The following is a 25,489-nucleotide window of genomic DNA, read 5'->3' on the forward strand; positions in this document are numbered from 1 at the left end:
TTGACTTAGGAGATAGTTGAGATACATAGGGATGTGTATTATACCCTTCGGAGGAGCCAGGCAAACTAGGTAGCAGCAGAGAAGGCTTGAGAGGAGTTAACTATTGGGCTAGCCATAGAGAGGGTAGCCTGGGAGTCAGATAGGGCAGCATTGTTAGCCCGACAGAATCAGTTATAGAAGGTGGCAGCAGAGAAGGGACAGTTGGCAGCAGAGAAGGAACAATTGGCAGTAGAGAAGGAACAGTTAGCACCAAAGAAGGAGTGGGTGGCAGAGGAGAAAGAGAGAGAGCTTGGATAGATTGTTGAAATGATGCAATCAGCTTTGGAGCTTCAGATGGAGGCTGAAGTAGAACTGAAAGTATGGAAAGTGCAAGTGTATAAGCTATGAGCAGAGCTAAATGAGCTTCGAGTACGGATGGCTACTACGCCAGGGATGCATCCCTCTTCTTAGTGTTTAAATATTGATGTAATAATTTGTTTGGTTGTAATTTGGGCTTTGTTGTAAGAGTTGTTTCTATTTTGTCATCCGGAGACGACTTTACTTTTTGGGGGGGATGATGTTGTCGGTAAATTCTATATTGTAGCCAATCGGTAGAATTGTATCCAAAAGGGTGTGTGACGGTTGAGTCACCCATTCAGGAAAGTATATGTACATTGTCCGTAGGGAATATTGAGACATCATAATAATCATTATTGTAAGCATTGTATTTGGAGTGCATATTGCGTATATGAATAAAGTATCTATTTTGTGTTATATCTTATTGTACTACATGCAATAAGTATCCATTTACCCTGTACAGTAGACAAGGGCATTATGAATATGTTGTCCTGTATTTTGTCACCACAAAATGCAAGTAACAATAGGAAACTTTTTCAAGCTAGTTACGTGTCTCTCTAAGTTGAATTTGATATTCAATTGTTTAATGTTGACTGATCAATCAACTTCAATTCGTTTATCAAATTCTTTTACTAAAGGTTTTCATCAAGTCCTTTTCATTTTTCTATTTGTCAAGCCTATGCTTGATTTTGGAGGCCTTCTTCATCATCCTTTTCATTGCTTTTGAGTTTGTGTTTGTTGGTTTTTAGTCCTTTGGTCTTGCTCATTTCATGGCTTTTGGTTTCCCCTTCGATTTGGTTTAACTTAGAGCTTAATTGGAGTTGTCAGTCAAAAGATATGGCCATTTTAGTGCCCAAAATGTGGACCTTTTTGATGCAACAACACAAATAAAATATCATGTTATATTTTTAATTTGACATTCACTTTTTTGAAAAATATAACTTAAATTCACGTTATGTTATATTTTTAAAATGAGTTACGCTTTGATTTTTCACTTAAGTAACTATATTAATTATATTGTTCAATTTAATTTTTAGCATTTAAATCGAATGCTCTAGTAAATATTACTTTTTAAATGATATTTACATTTTATATTGTTAATAAGATATGTAAATATGATTTATGTCCCACCTAAGTAACATTTTAATGTATTTATATTGACATGTGCTTATTAAATCACTTAAAGTCATCAAAAGTGGACATTTTGTGTTATTACATGTTCACTGCATATAAAGTTCAACTTAAAAGCATAAGACTACCAAAAGTGGACCTTTTTGATATGATTATATCAAAAGGTGTGTTTTATATGTCATTGCATCAAAAACATGAGATTTCACTTAAAATATGCACTACTACCCAAAAGGTCCGATTTTGGTCAAATGCATGTTTGTAAATGTGTCTTGCACCCTAAAAGGTTGATTTACCTTGTTGGGAGTTTTAAAAATATGCATGTCACCCCAAAAGGTCTGATTTTGACTAAAAGCATATTTTAAAACATGTTGTGCCTCCTAAAAACTTTGAATTTGGAAGAACATATGTATGGGCCTTTAAGAACCTAATTTTGGAGATTGTGAGAGATTTACTTGATGGTTTTGAGTGAGTTTTTCTCCAATAGGCTCATTTTGGCTTGGCAATGGATTTTTTAACTTCAAAAATGGATTTATCTTGCTAAGAAACATTTTTTCAAACTCCCTCCACGGGCATGTTTTTGGAAAAATCTTCAAAAAACACCATTTTTGGCTCACGTTTTTGCCCAAAGAGAAATCAATTTGGCATTTTAAGTGTTTGTCATTGCATTGTGATACACATTTTCAACTTTAGAAACCAAAACATTTTTGTTTCATGTCTTTTATGAATCATGTTTTTGATAAAAATGCCCAGAAAATTGGGGTTTTTATACACTTTTTTGCATTTTGGAGTCACGTTTTTGTATTCTGATCCATGCATATGCATTTGAGGAAGTTTTTGCATTCGCAAGTCAAAAATTACTCAAAAACATGCATTTTTTGGCCACGTTTTTGCAAAAATGACCTAGATTTTTGCATAAAAAGTCATATTTTTGTTTGAAAAACTCAAAAAATGGCATTTCCAGGCCATACCTTTAAATCAAGAGGGATTGTTTTTGAGTTTTCAATGCATGATATTGTCTTTGGAGACCACATTTTTGGCCTTTTCATGTCAAATTTGACCATTAAATGCCCATTACATGCAAGTACGGAAAAAGTCAAAAAGTTGTTTGAAAATCCAAATTTGAGGGAGAATTGGTCTGCAAGTCTATAAAACTTGCTATTTTGGCTCTTTAACCTCCAAGTAAGTGGAAGTTTTCAAGCTTGCTCATCAATTCATGCTTATCTTGCTATTTTCATACATATTATGGCTTGTTATTGTACACTTGTCGATATATATGCCATGAAAAGTGCATTTTGCCTTTAAAAATTATGAAAACTCTCATTTTCACACATTTGGAATTTTCCCAAATCTCAAATTTGAATTTGCACTTGAAAGCAATTTTCATATTGACATGTTTGAGTTTAAGACCAAAGGCATGTATTTGTTTTGTGCTTGTTTTTCGTTGTTTGCTTGCTTGCTTTTTCGTTTTCCTTCTTTTGGAAGAAATTGCAAGTTCTTTCCTAAGAACTTGAGCAAGTTTCACTTCACTCCACATTTAATTTCCATCTTTCCATGTCACAACACTTCACATCTCATCCGACAAATGCGATTATATGTTTTCCATCTCATTCACCATCCACACATGCATGCAATCCCATTTTCCATTTCCATTTTCACTCATCTCTGTTTTTGTATCCACTCACATGGCATGATTACATGAAAAGCCTTACATGTAATAGCATCTCAAAACCCTGATTTTGACTTAAAGTCACTTTTTGAAGAGTCAAAAAAATGTCATTTCCATCTTCCATGTACTTTGACTTCACCTTTTCACCAAAAATGACTATAAAGTTCACTTCGCCTCAAGTTGCAAAGCATTTCCATCCTTCCAAGCACTTTGCTTCAAAAGAAAAAAGTTAAAAGTGCTGATGGAAAGTTGTTTTGAGTTTACATTTGGACACCATCGAGAAGATTTTCAAAGTGTCAAATACTCTGTTTATAGCATAAAATAAACGTATCAATGCACACAGGCAATCAACAAGAACAACAGATCTCCTTGTATTATTTGCATATGCCAAGAGATTACATACAAGTAATAAGATGATTTACAATGATTTCAGATGGGGTATAAATACTTCCCACCGAACTTTCTCGAAGGGGTCCGTCGGCTACATAACAATACTAATCTACCCATCGGCCACAAAATCTTTACCGACGACATGAACCTGTCGGCTACATAGTTTCTGCCGACGACATCATCCCCCCCCCCAAAAGAAAAGTTGTCTCCGGGCGACTTCAAAACTAACAAAAATAGGAGACCACAAAGTACAATAGAGAAAGAATATACTCTAGAGAGGAGGCAATGATCCTAAAGAATGTTGCAACTGGCGCAATTCATAGACTTGCTCCGTCTGAATGCTCAAATCCTTCTGAATCCGTGTGTTAACCTCTACGGCTTCCTTAGGAGAAGTGCTGCATCCATAGCCTGGGTCTTTGCTAACTGCAATTCTTGCTCAGCCGCTTCCTTATCCCACAACAGTGTTGCGCGCTCAACTGCCCACGCTGCTTGCTAGCTGGCCAAATCCGCATTTACCTTTTCTCTAGCCTCCTTCTCTGTTGTGACCCTGTTTGCTGCCCTGTCCACCTCCACACTCCTGCGAGCATAGTAGACTTCTTTGTATAATCCTACTATTTCGTGTGCGAGCTTCTCCATGGGAGTGTTGCACAGCCCCAACTCTGGCTTGATGGTCCAATCGGCCAACATCTTCGGTGTCTCGACTACTGGCCATCCTCTATCTTCAAAGCAAGAGCGAAACCGCTGAAGACAAACACCTCGAATATAAGCCCGGACTAGATGCCACTCTCTCTGCTGAGTCATAGCCTACAATGCCACATTATGTCCCTTTTGTAGCGCAACCCGCATAGCCTTGAGGTAGTCTCTAAATCTATCCTCATCTGATCCATAATCCTCCTTTGGCACATCATCCATGGTCCACTCCTCATCACTACTCGTCTCTGCCACTGCTGTGGTAACCATGTCCACATTTGGTGTTGCCTCCTCCTTCCTAGGCGCATCCTCCGATTGTGGAATTGCCAGCTCATGTGGCTCTGATATGGCTGCTAGTCCTGGAGGGACTCCTCCATGACTTGGGGACTGAATGGATGGTCTAACCTCTGCAGGAATGAGCTGGAAGTGCTGCTTCAAAAATTCGCTTGCTCTATCTATCACCTCCACTCTCTCAAGCTGCTCTGATTGTGCCTCCATCAACAAGATGAAATAGTGACCATAGCATCTGAACCAACCACATCCAAATGAACCTAGGGTTCAAGCTCTAGCGTTGGCAACTCTACCAACTCTAGCTCTGCTGGTGCAACAGGGTCTGGTGTACAATCTTGGGAAGGTATGCCCTCGGGTAAAACATCTGCCACGGCTGTCGGAAAAGCAATCTCTGTAGTGGTCGCCGGTGCAACATCTGTCAGCCATGGGACACTTGCTACTGTACGTGGGACCAAATCTGCTACTGCCGGTGGGGTCATAATGACTGGTGCATGATGTTGACCAAATGAAGGAATGTATGAAGTGGAGGTGGACAAGTGCGCCGAAGTTGGCAACTGCAGCGAGGTGAAAAATGTGGACTGGCTAACTATTGGCTTGCTACCAACTTCCACAGAAGTACTCTCTTCCTCGTACTTAGTGCCACTGCTTTCTAAAGTGTTCTCCCGTCCACTGTCCGTCTCCCCGTCTTCAGAATACCTTCTGTCCCGCTGCTATTTCACCATGTCCAAATGTCTCCAATAGAAGACTTCCCACCAAACCTTCCTGAAGGGGTTCGTCGGCTACATAACAATACTAATCTACCCGTTGGCCACAAAATCTTTACCAACGACATGAACTCGTCGGCTACACAGTTTCTACCAATGATAAACTCTAGTTTGTGCAGATCAACAAAGGAGAATTCACGACAACTTCAGCAAGAAAAGTTGGATCACATCAAGTTTTCAAAGGCCAACAAACAATTCATCAAAGTCAGAGGTTATCAAAAGACACAACACCATGGTTATCAAGGTGAATGCAGCAGTATAAAGTACAGGAACTTTCAATCCTATGATCATTCGAGATTGCATCGTCAAGGTACAAGGCCCTTCAAAACAATCCCTAGGACTATTTCCTTCTTTTCCATCTTCTTTCTTCTTCTTTCATATTTGTAGTTGGAGAGGAAGCATGGCATGAAAAAAATGTAATTAGATGTAATGCGAGTTACATGTATGTTAAAAGACGTAATGTGAGTTGCATGTAACCCTATAATTTCTCTTTTAGTTAGTCTAGGTCAAAGTTGGTTTAGTTGCTCCTGCCTTCTCCCCCATCTTTTTTTCAACTCTTGTGCCTATATAAAGGAGTGTCCCCTCATTGTAAAAATTATCTTTTGTTGTATGCAAGAAAGCTCTGCCACATTTGTGCAAGCATAACTTTGATTGTGTAGTACAAGGTTGGGAGAAAAGTGAATAAAAGAAGCAATTGGATTCAAAGCTTTGATTGAAAGTAATTGTGATAAAGCAAATTAGAAGCTTTGACTATAATTTATGCCTATTGTCTTGATTCATGTTATTATTGTGTTCAATAAAAAGGCATAGTGATTTAAGAAGCAATCGGAGCCGAAGCATTGACTGGGAGCAGTTGTGGAAATATATAGCTAGAAGCTTTGTCTGTAGCTTATACTTCTTTCTTAAACTCGCAAAATAGTTAAGTTATTCTTACTTTTAGGAGTCTTTATGCGCTAATTGTAAAGCTTTTTCATATAGAAGTACAACTGGATTTAGAGCCAAACTCGTACATTTTCAGCTAGCCTTTGAGTTATTGAAGGTTTATCAATATCACTGTTTCCAGCTCTTGATAGAAGTGTAGTTAAAGATTCACCTTACCCATTACTTGCTCCACGAGTAAGTGGATTCTTTCTTGAAAGATAAGAAGAAAGGATATTGGTAACATCCATTTTATAAATCTCTCGACTTCTTGCTTACCTTGAGTTGATCCAAGGAACGGTGAGAAGGGGGAGCCTTCCCTTTAAGGTAGGAGAGACTTTGTCTCACACGCTATGCCTGGTCATCCTATTTTGCGATTGAATTTTTATCCAAAACTATCAGTTGCAAAATATCCACCCAAAAGAATACACTTTTCACCTAAATTGCCTTTGGTTTATACTTAGGCACATATTTGAATAATATAATTATTAGCTCCCTTTGGCTCTGAAAATGACCTTTTCATCAAGATCATGATAGTTTAACACATAATGCCATTGTTTCCTATGCCCAAGATTTAAAACATTCAAACCTAGTTCCAACAAGCTATGACATTAATGTAGCCAATATACAATACCAACAAAAATAGCAACCTTAGCATATTTAATTAAATAATAATTATAGTTCACTCGTCTTGCAAAAATGGTGTCCAAAGTATCAAAATCAAAATCTGATAGCACATGAGTGATCCGAATGGATAAAGATGACGAGTGAACTTGACGGGGTGACTTACTAAAAATAGATGCTCCCTCCAAGATTCTTGGAGCCCAAACCAGAAGCTAGATTTAAAAACTAAAAGCATCACTCAACTCCAACTCCTTTGAGCTCATTGGAACCAACTGTTGACTTCAAATAGTAAGTTCCTCAAAATGGAGCTAAAAACTCACCATAGGCCATTGAAGAGCCTAATAACTCTACAACTAGGTCCTCTAACCACCAATATCATCCTGCAAGGACCCAATGATAGACTGAATCCATCAAATCTGCCACAACTCAAAAATGGAGACAGTACAGTCTGCCCTCCCTAAGATTGCTTGTCCCCAAGAAATCTCGGAGCTAAAACGAACATCATAGTCTACTCAGATCCCAAGGTTAAAACTATGTAATATCCCTATTGTGTGCAATGGACTCTTGTAGCATCAACACTCAAATAATTGACGTCAATAAAAAAACCATCTGGAAACTAACTATAGGCACTGATGGAGTAGACAACTCATTGGAACTCAACCCAACTGAAGCACCAACTTTGTCAACACCTGAGTCCTAATATAGCTGACACTCACATCTAGCTACATTGTGGAGATAGTAAAAACCATAGGTGCCTATGAAACGACCACCATCTCCATCCTTGCTAAGGTGTGTTGGATGTGTTGATACAAGTGATCTAACTTGCACCTGTTGATCTCATCTGCAAAAGATGGTGCTAACCCATCCCATAAAGGATTGTGTGAACCTGGTGCCAACCCACACCTGCATGAGACCAAATCCTCTAGCTGTGGGTCAAAAGAGAAATGATGAGCACTCCTTACTGTGTAATTGTGATAAAATACTCCAATCTCTATCAAAGGCTTATCAATACAAATCCGGGAACCAAGAGATGGCTCCAATCTTTGACTCCAAAAAACTGGTCGAGAAGGATCCTGAGTAACCCTCTCAACAAACCCAATGAAAAAATGTTTATGGGGAAGCATTTTAGCCAAGGTCTCTACAATCTTTCCCACCAAACGACAAATACCGCGAGAACCTCGAGTGAGTACCCTCATAAGCTCTGTATGGTCCCTCCTACAATTCTTGACTCTCAAGGTGATACTCCATAAGTGACTCTGTGCAGTAGAAGTTATATGAAATAGAATGAACCTACTCTCCTACAATTTAGAACAAACTGTTGCACTACTAACAATCTTGCACTATCAACTGTATGAGATGAAGTAATAGGATTATCTCCAGAGGGAAACATCCCAACATGAGAATGGACCTCCCAATTAGATGATACTCAACATGTGTCTAGTGAAGACAAGGGAGTGGTGTCATGAATTATCACACAACTCATAGCTGAATCCTTGTCTACATCAATCAAAAATCTTCCCTTGGTCACTTGTCAGTGGATTAACCTTTGGAGATCCTGATGCAACAAGAAGCTCTGTGCAATCCTCCACTGATGCACTCACCTCATTTGTAACTACTACAATCCTCTCAAGGATAGTTATAATTGTATCTCACATCATCCCTATCTGTGGAAGTCAACTCACCACAACCACCACTATATGTAGCTGAATCGGATCTGGGGTTGGTGTAGATTGTACACAGTCCAACTCCATGGCAACTTCATCCAAATGTGACTATGACTTGTGGAGGACCAACTGAGGACACTACAAAGAGCCCAATCACCTCAAGCTCATGTCTATACTCATCGACCTCCTCTCCCCTTAAGGCATCATAACATACCCGGTCTCTCCTGAGCAGGATATCCTTCTTTGCTAACAACTTTAAATAATTATGTCTCATAATTCTAATAGCCTTTTGGAGAGCATGAAACTCCTCAAGGGAAAGACCACCATCATAGTGCTCATCTGTCACAAGAGTGCTCCAACTATAGGTAGTTAACATCTAACGAGCAACATCAAAATGCTCTAAAGTTGTGTTGTAGCCATTGACTCTTGCACATGTCCTTTGATCCAAATTCGACACCGTGATAGGAAACTATATTTGCACTACTCATAGCATGATCACTAACATCATGTGTGCTATCATCCTCATACACATCAACAATTGAGGTACTCCTACTGGGTACCTCTACCAATACCTCTTTTGAACAAGTGGAAGCCACTTTTGTAGCAAACTCCTTGCATGTCTCTTCTTCCCCTTCATCAACAAGTCCCTATAAATCACAATCTTGGGACCTATAATCATCCAATAAATACTTTAAGTCATCACCCAATGTGTGATATGATATACCAGAGTTCCTGTAGCATCAATCATCAACGTGTGAAACATCAGAGGTCCTTACAACACTAGTATCAACACTGTCCAACTATGACCCCTCTGTTATCGCCTACTGTTATATACATAACTTTGTTGGGTGAATATTTTGCAACCAACAATTTTGTATAAAATTCAGTTACAAAATAGGTAGACCACCACAGGTGTGAGACCAAGTCTCTCCTACATTAAAGGGAAGGCTCCCCCTTCTCATTGTTCCTTGCATCAACTCAAGGTAAGCAAGAAGTTGAGAAATTTTGCAAGGGGTGTTACCAATTTGATTTCCTCTTAACCTTCACGAAAGAATCCATTTACTCGCGGAGTGAGTAATGGGCAAGATGAAATCTCTAACTACACTTCTATCTAATAGTTAGAAATGGTGATACCAATAAACCAACACCAACTTAAAGACTGATTGAAAGCGTATCGGTTTGGCTCTAAGTCCTGTTTGCTTAATTTATAAGAAAAATCACTACTATTAGGGTACAAAGACTTCCAAAAGTAGATGATTTCTATTCTATTGTATAAGAAAAACCTCTACCATTGAGGTGCAAAGACTTCCAGAAGTAGGGAAATTCTAACTATTTTTTCATGAATTTGAGATTGTAATACAAGCTACAGTCAAAGCTCCTAGTCTATATATCACCACAATCACTCCTAGTCAAAGCTTTGGCTCTAATTACTTCTTAAATCACTATGCTCTATTATTGAACACATAATAGTAATATGAATCAAAAGACAATAGGCACAAATTATAGTCAAAGCTTCTAATTTGCACTATCACATTTGCTTCTAGTCAAAGTTTTGAATCCAATTGTTTCTTTTATTCACTTTTCTCCCAAATTTGTACTACACAATCAAAGTTATACTTGCACAAATTTGGGAGAACTTTTTTGCATACAACAAAAGATGATTTTTACAATGATGGGGCTCTCCTTTATATAGGCAAAGGAATTAAGAAAAAGGAGGAAAAAGTGGGACCAACTCAACCAACTTTGACTTGGTCTAACTAACAAGAGAAATTATTGGATTACATGTCATTACACATATAAATCATATTACATGTAATTTCACATTTTCATGTCATAGATCTTCTTCAATTACAAATATGAAATAAGAAGAAAGACGGAAGAGAAAAGAAACTCCTAGGGATTTTTTAGAAGGGCCTTGTACTTGGCGATGCTATTCCAGATGATCACAAAATCAAGAGTTCCTATACTTTGTACCACTGCATTCACCTTGATAACTATGGTGTTGCATGTTTTGATGGCCTCTGACTCTCTTTGATGAATTGTCCATTGTCATTTGAAAACTTGATGTGATCAAACTTTTTCTCATTCGAGTTGTCGCAAATTCTCCTTTGTAGATTGACACATTTTGGAATCTCTGACACTTTAAAAACCCTTCTCGACAATGTCTAGATGTAAACTCAAAATAAATTTTCGCCAACACCTTTAACTTTTTTTTTTCCAAATCAAAGTGCTTGGCACATTCCATCACGAACTTTGGCTCTCAGACAACCATTGGGAACTGCCGCTTCTTTGATTTGAAGCGCACCATTTTTACTGGATGTCTTCATTCTTTATAGAAATCCTAGCATATCTTGACTTTCTACAACATGAAAGTTTCAATGGGATTAAATCCATCATTGGAAGATATTGATTCTAACTCCATGAGAATATTAACAAAATGGATCTCTGAGGAACAGTATATTTGGAGTATTGATTAGATACTCATGGAACATATGCAATGAATTGAATGTGATATGGAATGTACATGTGAAAGGCTAAAATGGGACTTAGGAAGATGGATGGCATGTAATGTATATGGGAAAAGGATGAGATCACATGTAATTGCAGATGGAGAGTGAGATTCCATGTAATCGTATGTAGAAGTGTAATTGTATACGAAAGGAATGGATGTAATGTGCCTTGTGATGATGAGAAAATGAGGCAAAGTGAGCTCTTATAGATATCTCTGAGGAAAGGTGAAGTCCAAGTACATGGAAATGCGTGCACATGATATTTTTTGACTCTTAAAAAGTAACTTTCAGTCAAAAATGGGTTCTCAAGATGCAATTACATGTAAAGGAACTTTCATGTAATCATGACATCCGATTGGGTGCGGAGAGTGAGATGTGTGAAGTGGGAAAGGAGAATGAGATTATATGTACGTGCAGATGATGGATGGCAATACATGTAATCTCATGTGAAGAGTGAGATGCGAAGCATAATGATATGTAATGATGGAGGTGGAATGAAATGATGCACTTGCATGAAATGGTGAAAGATGGAGTGAAGTGAAATGTGCTCAAGTTCTTGGGAAAGAACTTACAATTTCTTTCAAATGAATAAAACCAAAAAAGCAAGCAAACAAACAACAAAAATAAACACAAAAGAAACATGTACCTTTTGCATTAGATTCAAACATGTCAATAAGCAAGTTACTTCGAAATGCAAATTCGAATTTGAAATTTGGGAAAAAACCAAAAGTATGAAAATGAGAATTTCCATTATATTTAAAGAAAAAATGCACTTTTCATGGTATATTTATGGACAAGTGTGCAACTTCAAGCTAAAATATGCATTGAAATAGCAAGATAAGCATGAATTGATGAACCAGTTTGAAAATGTCCACTTAGTTGGAGATCAAAGAGCCAAAATAGCACAAGAATTATAGACTTGAAGACCGATTCTCCTCCAAATTCAAATTCTCAAACAATAATTTAACTTCTTCGACACTTGCATGTAATGGACATTCAATGGTTGAATTTGACACGAGAATGCCAAAAACGTAGTCTCCAAAGGCAATAGCATACATTAAAACTCTAAAATGACCCCTCTTGATCCAAATGTATGGGCTGAAAAACCATTTTTTGAGTTCTTTTTAACAAAAACGTGGCTTTTAAATGTAAAAATCTGGGCCGTTTTTGCAAAAATGTGGCAAAAAAATGCATGTTTTTGAGTCATTTTTTACTTGTGAATGCTAAAACGATTTTCTCAAATGCATATACATGAATCCTAATGCAAAAATGTGGCTTCAAAATGCAAAAAAGTGGATAAAAATCCCAATTTTCTGGGCGTTTTTAGCAAAAACATGACTCCTAAAAGGCATGAAATGAAGCTTTTTTGACATCTAAAGCTAAAAACATGTTCTTATATATATATATATATATATATATATCAAAACAATTTATATTTAAGCCAAAAAGTGATCACAACTGCTCCAAATCTGGATTGTTTTCACAAAAATGTGGCTAAAAAATGCCAGAAAATGAACCCTTTTTTTGCATTAATAGGGACACCAAATGCAAGGAAATGCACAAGGATGCAAAAATGCCTCTTGAGGAAGAGATTTCAAGTCATTTCATGGAAGAATCCAATCAAAATCATAAAAAACGTGTTCTTGGAGGCCATAGACATGAACTTTTTGCCCTAAGAGTCAAAAATGGGTTCTCAAGAGGGCATTGCATGCATTAAAAGTCCAAATGCACTCTTGGAGTGCTATTACATGTTTTAAAAATATTTATTTGGCTTCTCCAAGCCCAAACTCACTCTTGGAGTGCATATACATATTTTGTAAACATGCATCTTTAGCAAAAACGGGTTCTCAAGATGCATGTGCATATTTTAAAATATGCTTTATGTGCTCGTCCATGTTGAACACACTCTTGGAGTGCATATGCGCATATGCATATTTTAAAAATATGCAATATGCTTAGCTCATTCTTGAGAGGCCTTTGCATATTCTGAATAAAAGACATTTACATGCTTTTAGTTCAAAAGCTCACTCTCTAGATGCATATGCAAATGGGTCTAAAGAATAAGATGCACAACTTAAGTGATTTAAATAGGCACATGGCAATTTAATTTTTGATGAAGTATTACTTAAATGTGCCATAAATAACATTTACACCCATATTAAAAATATAATGTACAAATATCATTTTAAAAGTAATATTTGCTAGAGCATTTGATTTAAAATTAAAAATTAAATCAAACTATATAGTTAATACAGTCACTTAAGTGAAAAATTAAAATGTAACTCAACTTAAAAATATAACATAAAGTGCATTATAGTCTTTAAGTGAAAAATTAAAATGATAAAGTAACTTAAAAATATAAGATAAAGTGAATTTATGTTATATTTTTGAAAAAGTGAATGTCAACTAAAAAATAAAATATGATATTTTTAATTCATGCAGTTGCACTTGGAGAGTCCACTTTTTGGGCACTAAAATGCTCATATCTTTTGATTTTCAACTCTGATTAAGCCCTAAGATATACCAAATCAAAGGGAAAACTGAAAGCGATGATTTGAGCAAAACCAAAGAACCAACAAACCAACAAACACACTAAAAAGTGAGAAAAAGGATGTTGAAGGCCTCAAAAATCAAGCATAGGCTCGACAAACAAAAAAATTTAAAAGACTTGATCAAAACCTTCGATAAAAGAATCCATTATATCAATTGGTACCGATTGGTTGATTAATGCCAACCAATTAAATAATGAATTTAACTCAGAGATGCGAAACTAAGTTGAAAAAGTTTCGTACTGTTACCTATATTTTGTGTTGACAAAATGCAGGACAACATACTTGATGTCATTATGTAGATTAGCATCACCAGGGCATAAATCTACATCACCTAACTCCTCCCACAACACTCAAAGCATGAGTGTCATAACTAGGTAACTCCATGCCCTCATCCACCCCACCTAAGAAGACTGTTGTCTATTGCATTGACTTAACACTATGACAACAACCATAAAAACCAGAACTATTAGTGCTCATGTACTCCACACATACTTCAGAAAGATCACCCTCATCAAGAGAGTCTAGACTATGGCAACAACTGCATCCTCTGCACTAACACTATCCACATCATCATCAACATACTCACATAAGGGACTACTATCCTGAAGATTAGACCCTACATTACCCATATCCCAGTATTACCAACTGATTCAAGACTGCCATCAAAGGTAGTTAGCATGTACTTAGCATTCTCCGAAGCACTAACTCTAGAATCCTAAAAATGTTGGAAGACAATGTTGTCCAGTAATGAAATAGATACATCCACATGTCCCTGTGCAGAATCTCCAACATCATAACTGTAGATAGGACTAGTGGCTGACCCACTAAGGATAGTATCATCTTCAGTATGATCACCAGTTGCTAAGAACTCATGTTGAAGACTTCTGGATATCTCACCCATGAAAAACTCTAGTTTTTCTTCCTGCATTCTTGGTGAACTTTAAAAAAATGAAAACCATATACCTAGTTTCCCTATCAAATATTGCCAGATCTGAAAGTCTTGCTTCCATCCTTTTCTGATTTTGTCTAAGCTTTTACATACTTTCCACCAAGGCATTTGTTTGCTTCCTAAGATTACCCTTGTTATTCAACTGGTTTCCGTATTTATTAAATTTCCTATATTTGTCCATTACTAAAACAACTAAAAGTGTGTTGGTCACTCAAATAACAACAATAGGACCAAAATAATAAACTTTTTCCCAGCTCACAGGATGGCAAGAAACTGCTCTATACCACTGTAAGAGCCTTGCTAGTTCACACTAAGCAATGTTGGAGAATGTTGTTTCTTTTTGTTTGTTTTTTTGCAATTTTGTTGTTTTTGTAATATATGATTTTTTTGAAGCTTTCCATAATATAAGAAATGTTGAAATAGATAAGAAACAACCACCACTAATGCCAACCAAATTCACTGTTTCAAAATTATTATTTGCTTTATTATGTTTGGAAACTATTACATCAATTTTCAAAATTACAGAATTAATCAAGAAGGCTCCTAGTATTAGAGTTGGCGGACAACTTCAGGTATGCAGCCTAGTTACAACCCCACATCACCTTTCCTAGCAGTCCTTTAACGTTGGTCATAGTAGAAATGATGCATTGACAGTAATTAATGTCACCTACTATGCTCAACACTGCTTTGAACAAGAGTTTGCAGCCTTAAAACCCGTCACCTAGCCAATAATCCAAACAGTCCCACAACAGACTTGAATGCAACACACGGATATGAACGCAGCCTCTCAGATTGTGACGACAACCTCTCAGAATGGCTTCCAACTATTAATGTTTTTTCCCAGTGTAACAAACAGATTTTCATAACAAAATATAAAACTAATATCTGATTTCACATAGAAAAGAGTTTTCTTCAACTAACTTTCGAAAACAAAACATCTTAAATCCTGTTCATGAGACTTTAACTGGTTTATCTACTAACGATTAACTGAGATAACCATTTAGCTGAAATAACGATTAACTAAAGTAACTTAAATAACGATTAACTGAAATAACTAATTAACTAAAATAACTGAAATAACGATTAATTGAAGTAACTGAAATAATGATTTCCTATCTTTTCTTGCATATAGTAAAGTAAATACATGATCAGTTACAAGAGGAATATAAATGTATATCAGGAATGGAAAAAAGAAATATACAAGAAGTAACTGGCGAGTCTTTAACTAATTGTGCAAGCCTTGGCTTTCGGTAAGAGGAGAAGCATTGACTTAGACTTAACCTCCCAACCTTGGACCATATTCATCCGCACACAATCTATTGAATAGAAAGACCCTTCCTACCTCGGGATTAGGCTTCGGGTACTATTACTCCACCCACCTGAGCATTTCCAGTGTTTAGAATGTCCGCATAGTTATGGATGGATATGTCTGAATAATTGACACTACTGACATCAAATGAACATAAGATGGCAAAAATGCCTTTAATGACCTTGGCCAAAGTTTTTGAATGGGTTTAATTACCCGATCACCACCGCTCGACTTGACAACAAGGGAACAATAAATATGAACATGCAGAGCTATTAAATGATTTTTCTTTTAAATAATCAGTTGTCTTTTGTCAGTGAATAAATGCTCTTGCCTGTGTTGTTTTTTTTTTCAAGCTCTTCTGTTCTATGTTCCAAATACTGACGACATCTCTGATGTTATCGTCTCCTCCAGAATTAAGTTGCAGCCAAGACTCATTCAATTTTGTTCTTTCCGTTAACCCATGCTATGAGGCATTCATTTTATGATAAAGTTTGCTGCCCAAAACCTTATCTTTATCCATTGTATCTATAAAGACATGTTGCCCTAAATCTCCATTGCTGCTGCTTATACATTTGCTGATATACACAATATGGAAGTCATAACGTTACTTTGTTGTGTTGCTGAATATACATGTTGCCTGCAATCAATAATTCGTTTCTTCTTTACAAATCACATAATATTTAATTTACAATAACCACTGTTTCAAATTAGACAAAATATATTTTTGAATTGAAACTGACGGCACTCATTCACTGGCTTACTCAATGATTCATAGACTTCGTTAATTCCGTTGACTGTACATAGACTTGTTGTATTTCCGTCATTGCCTGTTTGAATCAAATATTGCTGCTGCTATGTGTTTATTTCCTCTTTTCATTTTATCGGGCATCCATGTGTTTAACTGCTGACGCTGCATATATGTATTGATTATTATAATTGTTGTTTTTATCGGGCCTTCCTATCATCGCTCTTAGCAAGTTTAATATTGTTAATCTTTGACTTCAATATTGGAAAGAACATCGTCTTTGTCATTCTGTGTTTGAACACGATAGTTGTTGGGTGTCTCTTTCACTACCGGAGATGTTTTCCTTTCCATTGCTCTAGTGGTTGATTCACTTGTTTTAATCACTGCCTGAATATTTCCCAACTCCCGATAAGCACTTACGAAAGATATTTCTTTTATGTTTATTTTTATTGTATTGTATCTTCCTCCAAATTGCGTCTCTGTTATTAACACATTCTCAGTATAATACATCTAACCGTATTTTCTTCTGCAATTCTTTTCCACAGTGGTGGTTCTTGGTCTATGGATGTGTCTCAATATATCACTGAAACCTTCAATCTTCTCCATCAAGCCTTTGATGTATTCCCAGTTAACCAGTGACTCTAATCTGTTCAGCACATTCACAAATGCCCATACCATTCTGCCTGCTACATCATTTTATTCTCTCATCTCAGGCTCCAATATTATGTGGATATTGAATATGCGCTGAAGTCTGTGTGTGTCTCTGTTTCACTGTTTCTGAATCTTTCACAATTACAATAATCTGCCAATCAAATTTCCATCTTGACCGTAGTCTTCTATTTTGATGCATATTAAGATCATTCCCTGAATATTTGGAGTAGTTATTTTGTTCCATAAAAAGCACAATCCTTTGTTCTTATTGTGTGAGGTGAATATCTCCATTTCATTTGTAGTTGTTGTAGTGTTGCTTTACAGTGAAATTTATAGATGAGGTAAATATTTCATCATGTGTAATGATAATAACTTTATGATAATGATATTAAATATTTCTCCATAATTTTCATTTCTGATTTTTCTTTAATGATAATAACTTATTTTTTCCATCAATGACAATTTCTTCTTTATACCTTTGACATCAAGACAATAATTTCATCACCTTGAAGTCTCTTGAAGGCAAGGAAGTGGTCCTAAACTTTTATCCAATGATTCGGGATTCCCTTTTTCAATAACCCCTATAAATCGTGAAGAAGTTTTTTGTTAAGGAAAGGAAAGTGGGCGAGGATGAGAGAACATTGGTTGCTTCATCTGATGTGGAGTTGTTGAACGATAGTGTAGTAACCAATTTGCATCATGAGCCTCTTGGAGAGGGCATGGAAGGATTAAAGGTAAGGACAGAGGCGAGAGTGACTCGCTGGTCTCTATGACCATATGTGAGAGTTTTGAAAACTTTGAGCTGTAGGATGTAATTGCTGAAAAATCAGAAATTTCTCATTGGAAATGAAAGTCCTTGAATAATTCCAGAAGCAAATTCCTCGATCTAAATGATTTTACATAAAAGGGAAGATAATATCACTAAATGGAGGAATCTGATTCTATACAATAAAACTGTAACTTTGAGGACTTTGACCTAGAAGATGGTTCACCCTTAGTTAAGGTCAAACAAAGGCATTGCGGGGGGGGAGGGCAGATGTCATGCTCAGGCAGTGTCAACTAGAAATAGAGCTAAGGCTGATTGTGGGTGCTCTAGAGGTTTACGTAGGAAACCTCTCAAGTGGAGTAGAGAACATGATAATTTGTAGGATATTGGTGATGGAGTTCCAAAATCTCTTCCAAAAATGTTCTTGCAAAGCATCCCCATTATAAAATGAAAATTTTCTTGGGATTTTTGAGGGTAAAACAATCATCACAAGCATGATCTTTTGACCAATATTATTAGGAACCACAAACCTGATATTTTCTTGGTTCAAGAGACTCAATTACAGAGGGAGAAGCTTATAAATACTTTGATCTAGAAGATGGTTCACCCTCTTGAGTTCAAAGAAAGGCTTTGTGGGGAGAAGAGGGGAAAGACATCATTCTCAAGGACTGTCAACTAGAAATGGAGCTAACGCTGATTGTGGGTGCTCTAGAGGTTTAGGTAGGAAACCTCTAAAGTGGGGCAGAGAACATGATAGTTTCTAGGATATTGGTGGAGTTCAAAAAACTCTTCTAAAAATGTGATTGCAAAGCATCCCCATTATAAAATGAAATTTTCCTTGGAATTTTTGAGGCTAAAACAATCGTCACAAGCATGATCTTTTGACCAATATTATTAGGGACCATAAACCTGACATTTTCCCAGTTCAAGAGACTAAAATACAGAGGGAGAAGCTTATGAATCTATGGAATCTTTTCTTCAGAGATAATGGTGTTCACTGTTGTTATATTGGAAGGGCTTCAGGAAGGATTGCTACCTTTCAGATTTAAAAAATCACTTCTAGAGACCCTATTTGGGAGGATTATAATCATTTAGTCACAAATTTTACCAGCATTTAGGGCAACTTTTCTTGGATTTATTTTTAATATCTATGCCCCTAACAATAGAGTAGCTAGGAGAAACATTGGGAAATCATTGTCTGATTTTAGAGATCTTGATAAGAAGGAGAATTGGTTGATCATAGGGGACTTTAATACCACCCTGTCTCAAGAGGAAAAGTTTGGGGCTCCTAGGTTTTGCTTGATAGTCAGGCTGATTTGATGGACTTCATTCAAGTTTATGCTTTAATGGATATGGACATCCTTGAAGCTTCCTATACTTGGGCTACTTGACGAGCTAGTGATAATCTCCTTTAGGTTAGGCTAGCTAGAACTCTTATTTCTCCTCATTGGCTTATGGACTTTTCTTGTGCTCTTTTAGCCATCTCTAGAATTGGCTTGGATCACTTTCCAATATGTTTCTTGGCAGATTGTTTGGTGGTTAACAAAATGCTTCCCCTTAATATTTGAGAAGATGTGGTTGCTTCATCCTCAATTTAGGGATAAATTTAGAGATTGGTGGAGCGTTAATGTGAATGGATCAGCCATGTTTTGTGTTGCTAAAATATTGGATCATGTTAAATCAAAAGTTAGACATTGGAATATAGAGTCCTTTAGGAAAATCTTTGCAAATAAAGCCTCTCTTCAGCGTGATTTTCAGGATATTGAAAAGAAAATCTAGCAGGAAGGCTAATCAGACGAGCCCATTGCTCAGGAAAATAAGATTGTTGCTCAACCCCATGATATTATTGCTAAAGAAGAGTAGTTTTGGAACAATAGTCAAGGGCTCTCTGGCTGAGTTGCAAAGTTAAAAATACTAGATTCTTCCACATTTCTACTCTCAAACATAGGCCTTCTAACAGGTTCTCACACATAATGAAAGATAGTCTTTGAATTGAAAAGGAGGATGAGATCTCCAATTAGGCTGTGTTTTTCTTCTCTAATCTACTTTTTGATGAAGTCCTTTTAGATAAGAACTTACAAAACAACTTGCTTGATGTCATTGCTAACATGGTTGATGAAGATACAAATAGGAAGTTGGTTGCTATTCCTACCATGGAGGAGATTGAAATTATGGTTCTATCGTTTGAAGGTAATAAAGCTCAGGACCCTAATGGTTTTCCTATGTTCTTTTTCCAATCCTTCTGGGATATCATAGCTAATGATATTGGGGCATACATGATTAGAAATATTAAATATAATAATAAATTAATAATATAATGTGATATATTTAAAATATCATATGATTAAATAATGTATTATCTCATATTGAAATATGAAATAATTATTACTATCATTGAAAGTAAATATATATACCCAATTAAAACTATATATATTCATAATCCATTAATATACAATTTGACTATCAATAATAATTATCGATAACTATATGAATAATCTGCTAATAACATCAAATATCATTATTCAATTTAATTATTTGCCAGTGTCATTTGCACTTACTGTTGCAGAAAACACTATCTAAGAAAGATAAGAAGTTGCTGTAATCAAATATAATTATCATTCAAATATCAATCAGAGGAATATATCGAGCAGCAGACCCACATTTTAGAGCAGCAAATCAGAAATACATACAGATGTTAGTATATTTCATCTAAATAGAAATTTATTAATAAGTTTACATTTTTTATTTGCATATTAAATTGTGAATCCATCAAGAAATATCATCAGCGTTAATCAAGCAAATTTATCAAACCATCGGTTTGAATTTCATGCTCTGGGGCTAGGAGTTGAAAGGTACGGGGACACTTTTATGCTCCAGATAAGTTAAGTCCCAAAGCATTCAAGATTTAATTGATTTTGAGGACTATCCTTCGATTTCTTTATTGGATGATTATCTTGATCTTTTAGTGTTTAAAAAATTGATTATCATTTGAAGTTAAGAATAAGCTTTCCAGGGCAAAAGTTAGCAATGTCCTAGAAAGGGATATTACACATTTTCCTACTGTTCTCAAAAGGGGACAGAATGGAATCAGTATTAGATTCTTGATTGGAAGGTTTGTGCTTCATACTCTACCAGCATCCAAAATGTTTTTAGTTCATATTTGTTTGAATTAATATCATATTTCTCATAGTTTCATGCTTACAACAATTTGTCTTTCAATTTTCATATGACATATCCACGGTTTCAACGTCCAGGAGCCAGTGTTGTTTGCACTTACTGTTGCAGAAAACATTGCCTATGGCTTGCCAAATGAGCATATTGCACAGGAAGATATTGTTTCAGCTGCAAAAGCTGCAAATGCACATGATTTTATAATTGCTCTTCCACAGGTTAGTAGCCAATTCTTGTCATTTGATATAGAAGTCAATTCCAACATGAGATATCACTGAGCTGTGTCGAACCGGCATCAATTTTTAACAATATATTTTATAACTTAGTTATTCTGGTTGCAAAATTACTTTTATGGATGATCAAGGGCTATGATACACTAGTTGGGGAACGTGGAAGCCTGTTAAGTGGAGGTCAACGGCAGGTAATGAAAATTCCTACCACTTTCAGGGTAAATTTATTATTTAAAAAGCACTCACACTTTCCTGTCTCTATGTGTCAGAGAGTTGCCATAGCAAGGGCCCTTTTAAAGAATTCTCCAATATTGATTCTTGACGAGGTAAGAATCAGTTACTGACATTTAGATACAAATTCCAGGTGAATAAAGTTGTATATACTATATAGTACTTCAAAAAGATTATAATTGATTTTGAACATGTTGCTTCTGTTTATATACTTGCCTTCATGTTGCTTTATAACTTTATTTTACATCATTATGTTTGCCATAGGCTACTAGCTCTTTGGATACAGTTAGTGAGCGCCTTGTGCAAGGAGCACTTGACCACCTGATGAAGGTAGCCTACATTCTCTTAGATTGATCCTGTAGTTACTAGCAAATGCCTAACATTAAGGTGAATCTTCTAAAAGCTTATGGACTGACACACTGCCATTTGTAATTGATGAGCAGGGACGGACTACTTTGGTGATTGCACATAGGCTGAGCACTGTGCAAAATGCTAGTCAAATTGCTGTAGTTTCAGAAGGAAAAGTGGTTGAATTGGGTAGCCATGTCGAGTTGTTAGCTCAAAGGGGCCTCTATGCTTCACTAGTGGATACTCAAAGACTTGGATTTGAATAAGTAGATTTGAGTCCAAAATGTCTTTGTTGTATCTGAAGATAACTTCTTCAGAATCTAGTAAACACGAGTTCGACATGCAAGAGTATGATTAAACTCTTTCTGGAATATTTTGATTGGAAAGCTGCAACATAATAGCAAAAGAGGTATATTTTTCATGTTAAGGAAACATTCTGCACCCTCCATTGCAAATCACAAGGCTTCCTCAAGCACTTGCAGATTTTTTGTGAATATGAAAATTTTTTCTTTCTACTTCAGGTTTGTCTTTAGTGCAATAAGCGAAAAATCTCTAGGTTGGGAACTGAAATGTATATCTGCTTCAATCATCTCTTCCCTACTAAATGTTTGAATAGACTGTGTGCCCTTATTTGAAGAGCTTTACTTTTGTATAAAGATTAAAAGGTTTCTTCCATCTTGTCAATGGTTCATATATAAGGCAGCTTAATGCACCCCATATGCATTGGGTACATTTTTCTTAATTTCTTGTGTACCCAATTGATAACTAGTTCAGAAAAACTGAAAGACAAACAAAAAATCATAACTTTTGATGAAAATCGTAGTGCATATTACCCTTCCTGTTACCTTATAATCTCCTATTATATTTAGATCATTGTAACTTGAAAAGGAATATAAATGATATATGCAAATTATCTGGGGCCAAAGGATACACTCAAGCTAGGTGAGAAAAAGCCCTAGTTATTTAATGAGTTAGGATTGATAAATTCACCAAAATTAATGTTTGCAAACTAAGTACTAAAATAAAACTCAATGAAGATATGCTAGAATAGATGTTGCCCATGAATTCACTGATTCATTAAGCTATAGAGCCCATTGAGCATTGAACATAATATAGGACCACCTATGTTTTTTATGAGAATTATGATTGAACGTATATTTGGAATCAAAATCATTGTCCCTTCTTTATTCCAAGGTTTTCACTCAACTGAAGGAATAACATGAAGATAGAATTTTTTTTCATCTTGGGAAGGCTTCCTCTATGGCTGCACTCTCGAGTAGACCTTATGACCAACCTTAGAGTATGCTTGATATGAAGTTGACATGCATATAATTTATGTTAATTTTAAGGATGTTGGAGTTTGTCATCTGGAGATTTCAAAATATCTCAACTTTGTTAATCAAATATTTAGCTTTTACTACCCTACTGTTAGAAATATCAAGGTCTATAAAGATTGGAGCATCGTAAGCATACAAAACCATAAATTGTGTCATCTTAATAGACATGATAACTATTATTGTAAGAATGCCCCCCTCCCCCAAGTAAAGCCATCTAATGAGAAACATAGTTTCTCAAATATCATTTCACACATTTATTTTTTCTCATATAAGCAGGCAAAGGGCCTTGATCTTAAAAGTCTTACAAGGAGATCTTAATGCAAAACATTACACAACCAAACCAACATTTAGGTACCCTGGCCCACACAGCAGTTCAAAACAAAAGTTGCAGAGAAAAATACCAACAAACAGAAAACCACAGAAAGACCCAAGAAACAAACAAATTGTAGTCATCAGTAAGGGAGAGTAGAGTCCTCAAAGCTGTTTTTCATTGGATTCACTTCTATTTCTCCTTCTCATCTTCTGCTTCAAGAGTGTCATTATTACTCTTTTTTGTTTTCTGTTTCCTGATTTAATACTTTCCAGAGATAGTGCCAATGTCTGCTTTCCTCATAATTTCCTTGGTTAGAACATGATTTATTTTTGGCTTTCATTCCTAGTATTCACCAATGAGATTGTAGAGCACATTGCACTTCTCTTTGCAATCTTTATTTTCAGGAGTCTCTAAATTAGCTTTAAGAATTCCCAAGGACAACTTCTGAGTTCTGAGTATTATTTCCCTCGTCATAATCTGGAGCACCCTCATGAGACATCACAAGTAGAATGGTTTCTTCCATCTCCTTAGATCTTTTTTCTCCCCTTCATCTTCCTTCTTTGGTTCCTTGTCATCTTCATCTTTTTTCACAGTCATCTTCAACAAAGTCTCCCTACTCTTTTCCTGCTCCTAAGAATAACATTCTCCAAATTCTTCAAAGAGGAATCCTCCCCAAAAACTTCCAAATCACTGTAAGGAAGGGAAATATCATCTTCAAAGCCTTCTCATCACTGAGGAAGGGAAATATCATCCTCAAAGCCTTCTTCAACATTATTGACAACAATTTCCTTACCTTTTCTTCTAGCATTATCAACTATATAGGCCTTTGCTGGCTTAGTTGATCTTCTACCACGTACAGACAGCTCAATATCTTCCTCAGAACCCTCATTACCCAAATTCACCAGTCTCAGCATAAGAAACATCAATAGCTCCCTTGTCCATAGACTTAGTTCTTCCTCTTAAGTTTAAAGGTCTTGTCCTCCTAAAAGGCTAGAAAGGCTTTCTTTGTGTTAGCTAATTTTTTTGTAAGTCAGTGTGACCACAACTTACAAAACTATCATTTTAAACAATGTCACATGAGATTACTCTCTCCTCTCAGCAATAGGTGAGACTCTCTTCTTATCGCAGGTGGCTTCAACAAGGGCTTGATTGATACTTATGAAAAAGAATGGTTCTCACAATTTATTTAGAAATAAATGCTTTTGTTGATTGTTTTTTTTTTAATTTTTATATAGGAAATCTGAGGGTTGTCACATAAGGCAGGACACAAGATATTATCATGGAGTTCATTGATGTAACTAAGGGGGTTTTGACCATATCAGTGAAAGCAAGATTTCTAGTAAGTCTACCCTTGCGTCAAAGGAGGAGAAACAATTGAAAATCCTTGTAAGAACTCTATCAAAGAAGAGCACCAACAAAACAGTCACAGAAAGTAGTAGTAATGGTAGTAAATAGTAGTTTCAGAGGTTGGGATAAGAATGGTTCTATATTTTTTAATCTCTCCTCTATGCACATTTGTAATACAATAAGGTTTTGCATGGAGAACGTAATTATGTAATGAAACCAACTCTTTAAAATCAATGATGATAGAACTAATAAGTAATGCTTATAAAGTTTTTCAGCAAAGAACACACATAATACTGAGTGCCACTGAAGCATGCAAAAAAGTTGATGAATGGTTTAAGTACAGTTCAAGTAGAGGATCAAGGATCGTGAGATGGAGCCTACAAGGGAGTGGAAAAGCAATGAAATGATTGAGAGCATATAGATGCTTTCAAGACTGAAATGGTTATGAAAAGATGCTTTCTCAATAAAGGGCCACCATGATGCAAAACAATCAAGGGTGCAGGTTCTTGTTTTTAGTAAGGATGTTTCCACCAAACCTAAGCACATCAATCATGCA

The 25,489-nt window shown here is 36.1% G+C and overlaps 1 protein-coding gene across 2 annotated transcripts in view; it reads left to right on the forward strand.

The window, feature by feature from the left end:
• ABCB28 (non-intrinsic ABC protein 8) overlaps positions 1-22,451 on the forward strand; it is a 308,160-nt gene extending 285,709 nt beyond the window's left edge. For both annotated transcript variants that reach the window (XM_089808594.1, XM_089808595.1), the window contains exons 13-17: positions 21,211-21,345; positions 21,492-21,548; positions 21,627-21,683; positions 21,853-21,918; positions 22,032-22,451. In XM_089808594.1, the coding sequence (XP_089664720.1) occupies positions 21,211-21,345; positions 21,492-21,548; positions 21,627-21,683; positions 21,853-21,918; positions 22,032-22,202 (486 nt within the window). In that variant the 3' untranslated portion in view covers positions 22,203-22,451. The remainder of the gene's footprint in view (positions 1-21,210; positions 21,346-21,491; positions 21,549-21,626; positions 21,684-21,852; positions 21,919-22,031) is intronic.
• The last annotated feature ends 3,038 nt before the right edge of the window (positions 22,452-25,489 follow it).

Source organism: Cupressus sempervirens, chromosome 11, assembly GCF_028749045.1.
Source record: "Cupressus sempervirens isolate cs-2001-9-10 chromosome 11, ASM2874904v1, whole genome shotgun sequence".
Classification (NCBI taxonomy): Eukaryota; Viridiplantae; Streptophyta; class Pinopsida; order Cupressales; family Cupressaceae; genus Cupressus; species Cupressus sempervirens.